This window comes from Leishmania donovani, chromosome 35, assembly GCF_000227135.1.
Source record: "Leishmania donovani BPK282A1 complete genome, chromosome 35".
In the NCBI taxonomy this organism is placed as follows: Eukaryota; Euglenozoa; class Kinetoplastea; order Trypanosomatida; family Trypanosomatidae; genus Leishmania; species Leishmania donovani.
Genome location: NC_018262.1, coordinates 1321249 through 1332814, shown reverse-complemented (window position 1 = coordinate 1332814; position 11566 = coordinate 1321249). Strand labels below are relative to the sequence as shown.

The window sequence follows — 11566 nt, the reverse complement described above, 5'->3', positions numbered from 1 at the left end:
ACGACACACACACACACACACACACACACACACACACACACACACACACACACACAGCGAGAATCAACGACAACAATACTAAATAAAGGGAGAAGGAAAAAACACTGTAACGCTTGTCGACTCTTCCCCTCCCCCCGAAGAAAAAGAAAAGGAAAGAAAAAGGAAGCCACACGAGGAAGCGCGCACAGCGCGCACAGCGCGCACGTGCACTTATTGCCTGGCGCACATTCTATCTCGAGCACACACATTCCCGTGCACACACACACATATATATACATCTTCCTTTTCGCTACACCTTTCTCGCTTGTTTGGCTTGACTACGCACACAGATCTCCATATATTGCGCCTGTTTTTATTTCACCCGTTTTCTCGGCTTCACTATCGCCGCACTTTTCGAGGCCACGACCACCATCATCAACCCCCACCCCCGAGCCTCCGCCTTGTCCATCGACTCTCTTGTTTCTCGTCTTTGTTTGACCTTTATCTGTCTCACCACCCCGGACCACGCCGCATCGTGTTCCGTTATATATTTATTTCCCCTTTTCGCTGTTCTTGTGGCTTTGCTGTTGTGCTTCGCGGCGCATCGTTTCGCGTTCGCTCTCTCTTTCCTGTTTGCTCTGTCAAGCAAAAAACAGGCTCAGGGCACGTCATCGCCGTGGCAAGGGCGCACGTGATCAGAGCAGCCAGCGCACTATGACTGCAGAGGGTAAAAGTTGAGGAAGCAACGTCGCATTTCTCTCCCCCCCCCTCTCCCTCCCCCACACCTGCTCTGGTACGGATAGGCGGCATAGCTCCACCGTCGCTGTCACCTCATTCCGCATCTCTCCCGTTTCGCCGCTTCTGTCAGAGTGTACTCTTTTTCTTTCCTTCCCGCGATCGCCCCACATAGAACGATCGGGCTCTGAAGTTGACGAGCAAAGTTCGTGACGAGACGGGACGGGAACAGGTCCAGTTCTGCGCCACTCCTCTGCCACCGTCTTCTCTTTTTTCTTTTAATTGAGTGGCTTGCCTTCTCTTTGTTTCTGCTTCCTGACCATTTCGTGCGCGGCAGCACATCTCCAACACACACACACACACACATACACACAAATACCCCTTCATCATTGTCACGTCGTCGTTACAACGTGTGTCTGCGTGTGTGTGTGTGTCTTCGTCAGTCGACGTGCGCTTCCCCAGCGAAGAGCAAGCACGAACTTCAAAGGAAGCGAAGCTTAGAAAGGAAAGGCCTCCAATTCGCTGCACAAATAATGAAAACCGTACACGACCTCAATCAGTACGGGCTTGACTTCCTTGAGCTAAAGGCTTTGAGCGTTCCGTCATCGCTGCGCTTCTTGCTCGGCATCGAGTATGATGTGGTGCTTTGCGTGAACGAGGTGGGCACTCGCCGTCCATTCCGCCTCCACTTTCCCGTCTTCGCGCCGACGCTCCGCAAGCTGCTATCACTCTGTGCCAAGCGGTTTGGACTGGACTGCGAGCACGGCGAGGCGGAGTCTGTCCTGACAGGCACCGCCTTGATGCCGCTGTTGCGGTACGCCGATTATCTGCCCGGGGCTCTTCACGTTAAGGAGATTCTGGAATGCCTACAGGTGGAGCCGGCTGCGAAGGCAAGGAAGTGGATGAGCCCCGCCGCCTCTCCTGCTTTGCCCTCTGCGTCTGTGGGTTCCGACGCGACCACTGACAACGCTGCCGCTACCGCTGGGACCAGTAACGAGTTTGAGGCAAGCTTCATCGACTACTCCGAGTTTTCGTCCGACAGCTCGCTCGACGACGTGCACGGATTGGGCTTTTATCTGCTGCTCGATTACGGCTTAAGTCTCGCCACCCACAGCCACCTCGTCGGCATTCGCTTTCACAAGGACTGGGACCCGGCGGAGGCTCTGCGTGAGTTTCAGGAGTTCAGTGGCTGGTCCGAGTTCGACCTGCGCTACCACGATGAGCAGCGGCCGCAAGACGGCGGTGTCATCATTATGCCGTCCTCCCAAGATGCCTGCGACCTGCTGGAGAAGTACGAGGACGAGGACTCGGACGACGAAGGCGATCTGCTCCCATTCATCCTCCGTCCTGTCTCCCCACTCGTTCCCGTGCCCTCGCTCGAGGACGCCACCCTACGCAAGTTACGCGACCAGCACTGGGACGATGTGAAGAAGCATTGGACGCACCTGCCGCAGACTCTGAACACCGTCGTTGTGTACAACCTGTACGAAGGCGCGACTTTAGCAGAGGTGCTATCCTTCTTCGAGCCGCTTCCGATTGTCTCGTCGGCGTTTGTTGAGGATAAGGCGCCATCTCACCGTCGACGCGCCTTCATCACGTTCGCGAACCTTGAGGCGACGCGCAAGGCGCTAGATGTGGACGGCAAGAACACTCGTGGATGTACGTTGCGAGTGCAGGTGTCGCCTCCGTACATCTCTCCCAGCCGCCGCGGCAATCCAGTGAAAACGGAGCGCGACTGCGATGGCGCAGGTGACAGCTTCGCAAAGACGGGGAGCGGCGGTGCTGCCGCAAGCACGGCGGCTCACAACTCTTGCATGAGCTCTTCGCCGACCTCTAGCCCTTCTCTCCTTACTATCGACAACACCACAACAGCGCTGCATGGGAAGGCCAAACCTGCTGGCAACGGAAATGGGGGCGCTGCTTGTGAAACCACCTCTGTCGCCGCCGCCCACGTAGGTGCTGCGTCGATTCCAACCGGCAAATCCGAGACCAGCATGGTGCGGCCGGTCTCCACTTCTCCTACGCCAGCCTATGTGGTTCAGACAGGGTCAACGCTATCTGGTGCTGCTGCTGCCGTTCCGAATGCGAGCTCCTTCGGTGGCTTTGTCGATCGAGCCGCAGCGGTGGCGGGGGCGATTGCAGCGAGAGCTCATGCCATTGCAGCCGCCTCCGCAGCTCCAATTTCGCCACCGAAAGCGATGGGCGGCGGAGCTGCGCCTGCCGCGTCAGGAGCTGAAAAAGACAAGCGGATCGACGTCATGTCCTCGCCGAGTGGCTCGCACATGAACGCCGCTGCAAAGGAGTTTGTCCCTCATTTTCAGCTCATCGCCAATTCCCCCGAGTACCGCCCGACACCGCCGCCGAAAATCGAGGCTTTGTACGGCGACTACGCTGGTCTGCCGAGCCTCCGTGACGGCGTCGGGTTTCCACCGCCGCCACCGCCACCACCGCCGCCGCCGTCCTACGTGGAGGCGCTCAGCCCTGCACCAGAGTACCGCCCCGCCCCGCGCTCCTCACGTCTCTCGCACGTTGGTGCCTCGCCGAGCTTGCCGCCTTACGCGTTGCCTCCTCCGTACGTTGCAGGTGGGGATGACGTAGGTGACATGTTTCCGCCCCCACCACTGCCGCCGCCGTACTTGGGCGACTGACTGACGACGGCTCTCTCATTCCACGTCGACCCTGTTGTTGATTTATTCATATCTGCGCCTGTGCCTGTGCGCGTGTGTGTCGTCCTTGTCGCCCCCCTCACCCAAAAAGCAACAACAAGAGCAACAAAAACCAGACACACAAACACGCAGGCAGGAAGAGAAAGAGGGAGCATCGTTCCCGCTCCTGCCCCTCTCTCCTTTCCCCCTGATTCGTCCATGCCAATATTCTGATGAGGAGATGCACACGAAGAGACATCAGGCACGCAAGCAAACGACAACCCATTTTTTTTATGTGGTGGTGTTGGTGGTGGTGGGAGGGGGCGTCGTGTCAACGTAACGGGAGAGAGACGAAAAAAAAATGTAAAGCATCGGTGTATGTTTTTTTTTTGTGGGTGCTCTGCATCGCTTCTTCTTCCACTCGGTTTTTGTTTTTATTTTGTTTCTTCTTGCTTCTGTTGTTGTTTGTTGTAGATGTCCTGTTGCTTCTCAGGGTTTGTGTGCGTGTGTGTGTTTCATCGACTTGCTCATGCTCGTCTTGGTTGCTCCCGTGTTTTCTTTTCCTTCTCACTCCTGTTTTCGCCGTGAGAGGCAGGACGGGAGAAAATAAAAGGAAGCCAACGACACGCACCATCAAGCACAGGTGCTTGCTTGCCTCTATGCAAGGGGCGGCTGCGCTTTCGAAGTGTGCGGTGATGTCAGGTGATAATGTCGGCTTTTTTTTCACGCTTCTTCCGTGGATGCGGACCGCCACCGATCCAAAACGGTGTGATACCTGCAGGCCTGAAGTTGCGCACAGACACCCACGGACGCGGGTGTCTGTGCGTCAGCCTCCATGTACTACTTCAGCTCCGTCTTGGGCGGAGAAAACAGAAAAAACAGCAGCATAAGCAGCGCGACCGAAGGACCGCAGTAAAAGATCCGCACACAGGTGCACACACATACATGAAAGGAGGAACAAGAATAACACGAAGCAACAACGGAAAGCAAACAAAAAAAAGCATCAAATCAATCTCACGCGCAACACGCAGATGGCTGCATCAGATCCTACGCAACGCTGCGGCATCTAGGCCTGGCAAGTGACGGTTAATGCTGTTTCGCACTTGCGTCGATGATGGGAAGCTGTACCCCAACACTGTTTGGAGGGGGGCACCAGTCGGTGGGACACCATTGCGGCAGCTCTCCAGCGCGTGTCGTGGTCATCTTTCTCCGCTTCTTTCACCGATGTTGCGGTGCGTTGCAGCGAGTAATGCGGTGTGCCGCCGCGCGAACGTACATGAGCGCACGCGCGACGCTGAACACGCCAGCCGGCTTTTTTCCCTAGACGTTTCCACATCTTTCGATACCATACCGATTTTGTGCATTGCATCAACTCCCTCTCCCTGCCTACCTCTAGCTTCTTGGGTGCTCACGCCACTTTGTTTTTCTCTGGTATGTGTACGCTCTACCAAAGTCAGGCGAGCCCTTCTTCAGTGCCATCAAACACAGCAGCTGCCCACATATCTTGCCTCTCTCGCGCAGGCTCACACTAGGAAAATAGGCGGAGGCACAGATCAGCTGACTCGCGAAGCGACAGCCTCCTCGCACAAAAAGAGACGAGGGAGGAAAGGGCGGCGGCAGTGGCGCTTTCTCTCTATCGTTTTGTTTGCCGTCGACCGTCTGCGTGTTTCCTTATCTGTTGCTCTGCCCTTCTCTCTCTATCATCACTTTTCTCTTTTCTTGTAGTACGCGCTCGTTGTTCGTGCGATGGTTTCTTCGTTGAACGCTTGGAGCTAAGCAAAAAAAAAACAAGAAAACGCATCAACGCCTGCGCGTGAGGTTCGGCTTGAATGCGTGCTTGCGTGTGCACATTTTTGCACATCTGGCTCCTGCTGCAAGCACGACCCACCCTTCCTCGCCATTAATCATGCCAGCGATCTCCAGCACTGCTCTCCCGTACCCTTCGCAGCGCGTTGTGGTGTTGCGCCACGGCGAGCGGCGCGATAGCTACCCTGATGCGCCAGCCGAGTCTAACCCGCCTTTGTCAGAGGCTGGCGTGGTTGCCATAAAGGCACTGGCAGCTCGTCTCCAGCACCACCTCGGCAAAGATGCAGCCCGCTCTGCTGCCCTCGTTGTTTCGCCGTTTCTTCGCACGTTGCAGACGGCAGAGGCGCTGCAGCACCACGGCATCGGAGCGGCGCACTCCATGGTGATTGACAACACCCTAGCCGAGGTGTTTGGCCCAATCCGTATCAAGGCATCACGTGCACCGAAGCTGCCGATACCGTCGAAGTCATGTGTCGTGGGGCGGCTACCCGCGTGGGGGGAGTCCATCGAAATGGCGACGGAGCGGTACGTCGCCAGCTTTCTCCGAAACGGTGACTTATACGGCGGACTTATGACGGCTACCAGATCCCTCAAAGATGCGTCTCGCACGAGAGAAGAAGAGTCGCCGACTGCACACGGTGCCGCCGTCCCAGAAGCCGTCACAAACCGGAAAGTGAGCCGGCTGCCGCCGCGCAGCACGTCATCAAAATCGGTGGCGTGCGGTAAAGAGAAAAGCTCGAGCATGTTGTCGGAATTCCCACCTCGCGACGTTATTCTCGTCACTCACGGCGACGCGCTCGGCTCTGTCGTCTCGCACTTCTACCCCGCCCGCGTCGTCTACGAGACGGATTTTTTGTCGTTTGTAATCATGCGGCGCTACGGTGTTGGCAACCAGGTGTACCACCTGGAAAAATCGGAGGGGGTAAACTGGCTCGTAGAGGGCGCCGATGCAGAGCCACGGGACCCGATCCTGCTCATCCTAGAGAAGGAGCGTTGCGCCGCGGAGGGCGGCAGCGGCGGCGGGTATGTCAATGGTGGCGAAGACGAGTGTGCCAGCTTTGAAGACGAAGCCGAGGAAGTAGACAACGATGCGGATGTGCCGTTCAGCTTCGCTGGCGGTCGCGTGCAGCCGAGACAGAGCGGTGAGATTCTTGACAAACGGCACGCGAATCGCCGTGTGCCGTCCACTACAGAAAGTCGCATGGAGGCGGTGTCGCCGGTTTATGCAGCAAACCCGTTCGCGCCCCCCACCAGGCTGCCCGCAAGGGCCGCCTCAAAAAGCGAAGGCCCCAGGTGCAGCTCCTCAGGCCTTCCGACGCAGATGCGCACGCCTCAGCAGCTGCCACCACAAATGCCGAAGTCTGCGAGTCATCACCACGACCACATGCCCGACAGTGCGTCGCAGAATCACTCCAGCGGTCAGTCGCGGACTGCGACCGCCTCTGCACCTGCACACTCTCAGCGGCCCAATGAGTACCCAAAAGCCGGCGAAGGCTGTGAAAGGATCCGCTTGCCCACCGGAACACCCGCGCAGTCTTCGAGCAACTCAGTCACTATTAACAATCATGGGCGCAACCTAGGTGAATGTGCGGAAGACACGGAGGCCGTTGGGAGTGGCAACGGCAGTCTTCACCGCATGGAAAGCAGAATACCGCTGAAAGAGGGCGACTCGGTATCAGGCCAGCGGTACAGGGAGGAGGGGTGGGAGGCTGAGAAGTGCGCCGTGCCAGAGGACGGGCACCGCGACCCCACCGTCGCTTTCATGAGCAGCTGCAGAGGACTCTCCGAGGAGCATAGGACCAATTGTTCGCTACGGCCGCCTGCGATGCCGGCCACGTTGGTGCCTGCCACGGCGGCGTCGCGGATCGACGGCTCACCACCGTCGCCGAACCTGGAAATTACGGTTGCCGCAGCATGTCCTGTGGTATGTGCGTCTTACGGCAGCGCCCTCATGGGTCTCGCCGGCAAGAGCTTCGAGGCGGACCTTGGCGAGGATGCAACCTTGGCACGCGCAGGTGCCTCCCGGACGATCTGCACACACCCTGCCTTTGATACCGCTGCCGCCGTCGGTGCCTCAGGCGACTTGACGGAGTCACTGAACCGGCGGATCTACCGACAGCGAAGTGTTGTTCATGCCGCATTTGTCTCCTCCGGATTGCGAGCCGTGGCAGCCTTTCTCATCTTCTTCAATGTGCTCGTGCAACCCCGCAACGCGGCAACGCTGTGGTTCGGCATCTTTTCAGTTGCCTGGGAGGTGGCATTTGCGGCAGTCGTGCACTTCTCTTGCCGGCCTGACGGCTGGCGCATGCGACGCCTTCGCAGCGCGGTGGAGCAGCTGCGCCTTAAAGGGTTGCGCGCAAAAGGTAGGACCGCCGCCGCCGGCTCACAGGAGGACGCCGGTGGCTTTCCCTTGAGCGTGGAGCCACTGCATCATCTCGGCTGCTCCAGCGCTGGCGGGGCTGAGTACATAAGCGCAGTGGAGTGGCAGAACGACGCCGTCGACCTCGACGAGGATTTATCGCCGACGAACCGCGTTCCGAAGGGGGCCATGGCATGCTTCTTGTGCGGGGCCCGTCTGATCGCTGCAATCGCGCTCAAGCTGTTTATTATCAGCGCCATGAGTTTTGTCTTTGCCCTTCTCTTCGGATCGCGTGCGCCTGGGGCGATGGCAGGCATTTGCAACGTTTATGAGCCGAAAGCTGGTCTCCTGATGTTGCTGACGTATGGGTGCATCTGCGTGGCACGTGGGCTGTGGGACGAGACAAAGCTTGACGCCGCTCTCGACAGCGCGTGAAGCCGGGGCACGATAGCATTGGCTTTACCGTTTGGGGCGGGGGTTGCCGGCTTGCTCTTCACAGATTGCGGGCGCCACCCTCACCTCTGTGGAGGAGGCGCCTCATCGCTCATTCTTTGTGCACTGACACACCCCTCCCACTCCACGATGACCCCCTCCCCCCCCCCATACCGGCTGCATCTAGTACATGGTTGCGGGCGTCCTCGAGTTCTTAGAAGGCTCTCCCTCATGCCATGTGGCGAGTCGAAATGAGAGATGCCACTTTCAGCAGCGGACGAAGAAGAGCATCGAAAAAAGGAAATCTGGTGGGTTTCTGGAAGAGGACGGAGATGTTGCAGGGCGAGGTAAAGTCGCATAAGTGTGTGAGTGTTCTGCTTTGGAGACAGCGAGGGTTTTGTTGCTGAACATGTGTACCATGGTGCGCTGGATTTCGACTTCGGTGTGCGCTTCTTGCATAATCTCTCCTCGCACTTTTTTTTCTGTTGCATCACCATCCCCCTCCCTTTCTTTTTTTTTTTCGGGTTTGCATTATTGATTCCCACTTCGTCGTCTTTTCGAGTGTTGGTGTCGCAGTGTCTTCGCGTAGGCGTGAGAGCGCGCGTGCATGTGCGGCGACGTGAAATGAGTGAAGTTGGCAAAACGAAGAAAAAAGGGAAAAGCTCAACACCAGTTGCCTATAAAAGCTCTGCGTACGCGATTGTCGTTTGGCTGCCCCGCTGCGTGCTTCTATCCTGCTTATAGTTTTGACGGATCGAACATGGTTTGCGTGTGTGTGGGTGGTGGTGGTGGTGGTGGTGTACTGCTGTTTTGCTGCCTTGATTTCTCTGCTGCGTTTTTTTTTTTTTGCTGTGACTGTACGTGTGTGTGCTTCTTTGTTTTCTTACTGACCTTCTGCTTTCTTGCGCTGCCTCTCGCTCTCTCTCTACGCCGCTGAAGGACCATCTTCTTACTTGCCACACAGTTGAGAGCGCGTGTACACGAAGCGCACCTCCCAGCAACTGCACCCGTTCTCTTCCTGTTATTCGTGCACATCTCCTGCGCCGCTGACGTGTCTTGGTGTTTTCTTTTTGCCGTCGCGTTTATCTATATCTTGTGGACATTAAATTTTGCGAAGCAATCCAACGACAAAAAAAAAAAAAACAAAGCAAACAGCAGCCGCGGAAAGAAACGCGAGTATCGACCACTTTCATGCTTGCTTACCTTTCTCGTGAATCTTCCTTCTTCCTCTGAACCATTATTTATATGTTCATGCTGTTTGTGTATGCTGTTGCTGCTGCTGCTGTTGCCCACGCCTGTGCCTGCTTTTGTGTATGCGTTTCGTTTTCACTTTTTTTTTGATGTTTCTTTCGTTTGTGTGTGTGTGTGAAGAAACTGCCTGCCACTACCTGTTTCTTTCTCACTTCTGGTGCGCTTTACTGCACCACGCGCAGGCAGCGCTCCCTCCCCATTTCTCGGGTCTACCTGCTTTGTGCAGTTGGCTAACACCCCTTTTTCTACACCTCCCCGAAACGGTGCGCAGATGAGGAGAATGCAAGAGACCGAAGTAAAGGAGATCAGGAATTACCTTCTAAGCAGGTGTCGGACAACTAACACATCCCAAGTACACATCAAATACATGTAGGCTCACGCCCACAGCTCAATACTGCAGCAACGAAAAAGGAAAAAGGTAGCTCAGCAGTAGCGCCTGCTGTGCCATAGCACGCTCTGCGGAGCCGTCAGGTGTACGGGAAACGAGAGCTGATTTCCGCATGAAAGCGCTCAGCTTTCTCTCACCGTGCACCACTCTTCGTACTCCTCTTTGGCCGATCGCGCATGCTGCTGCAACGGCGTTTGCCTTCTGCTTGCTTGCTTGCTCGCGCTCTTGTGCTGGCTTGTGGCACCTCCTCACCCATGCCCATCTTTCACCGTGCTTGGCTTTCTCTGTGATCCTCTTCTCTTTACCTTTGCGAGGGCATCTGCCCACCCCCTTTTTTACTCCAGGTTTTGATATTATCCGAAGGACCTCCACCTGACTTGCCTGTATTGTCCCATCTTCCCATTCTTTACCTGATCACACATAATCCATACACACACCGTTGCTTTGCCACTTGCTGCTTGCTCACAAGCAGTGTCTCTGACCGCTCCCCGAATCGAACTACGGTAGAATACCGCGTTCTTTTTTTTTGCTTTTTTTTTCCTTCTATGTGCTGGACACAACTGGCGAAGCGGACAAGAAGTACCTCACAGAGAAAAAAAAACGTTTGCCGAGAACGCACGCACACACGCGTCAGCTTATAGACTGAGAAGAACAGAGAGAAAGAGATCGACGCAGGTTCGTCGACATTTTATGGAATCTCGGCACACCTGTCACGACAACGCTGAATTTGCCTTCTTTCTTCGCCCCGCAGCGCCGCTCACTCCGTTTCTCGCTTTAGCCCACGCGCATGCGGTGACCAGTCACACCTTTTTGATAATTCGAGCGCTCCTCGCAACATCTCCAGGGACGACGTATCCACACGCACAATCACATTGCGCAAAGAAGAAGGGCAACGACCTCGCGATCTCCCCAACCGCTCACCCTTCACGGCAGGACTGCCGCGACTGAATACCCAAGCAAGTCAGGTGCGTACCAGTTTAGCTCTTGTCCTCTCGACGCAGCTACGAATGAACTCGTCCACAGGTGCTTCCTCCGCTGCCGCAGTGGAGGCCAGCGGCGCCCCGCCAAGCACCTCTGATTCACCTTCCCAACCACCGCCGCCGCCCCCGCATCGCTTCTCGGCAGAGGCGGCACCGTTTGTACCATCCTACATGCGCACCCCCGTCGTAGGAGCCGGTGTGGCGCCGTTAGAGCCGGCGCCGCTGGAGGCAAGTAGCGCGGCAGGTGAGGATGATGTCGAGGCCCGTGTGGGGGACGAAGGCACTGACCGGGCGCGCTTCTCAAAGATGTGGATGTACTGTCTTCAACAGATGCAGGGACACGAGGTCGGCATGCTGATGGACATGATGCCGCCCGACATCCAGGAACTCTACTCCGATAAGCTGAGCGATGAGTACCTGCTGGACGAACGCGACAACACGGACAAGGGTGTGCATGCGTTGCGTGCTGCGCATAAGATGGTGGAGGAGCTTACCCCAGAGCAGCTCTTCCACATAGAGGAGTTCCTTGTAGAAACAGACGCTCTCAATGCCGAGGCGAACCTGTGCCACGGCAAGGCTTACCACCCCCGCGGCGATGGTGACAATCTCGGGAAAGAGGAGAACAGCTGCGACGATGACAGCGAAGACTTGTTCATGCACCGCGACGAAGGCATGGGCTCTGACGAGGAGGAATGGCTGCTCGAACAAATGATCGCGGCTGAGGACAAGTCTAGTGCCGCTGCGAAGTAGGCTTTGGGGGCGTCAGTGCTAGCTCTTCTACCGCGTGTGCGCTCCTCCGCCACACTCCATCGGCCGCATTAACTCCGTCGCTGCTTCACCCGGCGACGTTGCTTTTTCTTTTTCTAGTATCATTCTTCTCTCGCGTGGCCTCGCTTTCCTCTGCCTAACGTACTGCATGCCGTGCCCTTACATATATATTTCTGGCCATAGAAGACGAAGACACAAACCGAGAAGCGACATGAGAGACCAC

At 56.5% G+C, this 11566-nt stretch overlaps 3 protein-coding genes across 3 annotated transcripts; all 3 read left to right on the top strand.

Moving 5' to 3' along the window:
* Positions 1 to 1247: 1247 nt before the first annotated feature.
* Positions 1248 to 3362, top strand: LDBPK_353250 (hypothetical protein, conserved; the record flags this gene model as incomplete). Its single annotated transcript, XM_003864856.1, has 1 exon — positions 1248 to 3362. One exon carries the CDS (start codon positions 1248 to 1250, stop codon positions 3360 to 3362), a length of 2115 nt encoding a protein of 704 aa, XP_003864904.1.
* Positions 3363 to 5265: 1903 nt separating this feature from the next.
* LDBPK_353240 (hypothetical protein, conserved) lies at positions 5266 to 7959 on the top strand (the record flags this gene model as incomplete). Its single annotated transcript, XM_003864855.1, has 1 exon — positions 5266 to 7959. The coding sequence occupies one exon, from the start codon at positions 5266 to 5268 to the stop codon at positions 7957 to 7959; it is 2694 nt and encodes an 897-aa protein (XP_003864903.1).
* A 2787-nt stretch (positions 7960 to 10746) lies between these two features.
* LDBPK_353230 (hypothetical protein, conserved) lies at positions 10747 to 11325 on the top strand (the record flags this gene model as incomplete). The annotated part of the gene is made up of 1 exon (XM_003864854.1): positions 10747 to 11325. One exon carries the CDS (start codon positions 10747 to 10749, stop codon positions 11323 to 11325), a length of 579 nt encoding a protein of 192 aa, XP_003864902.1.
* Between the last annotated feature and the right edge of the window lie 241 nt (positions 11326 to 11566).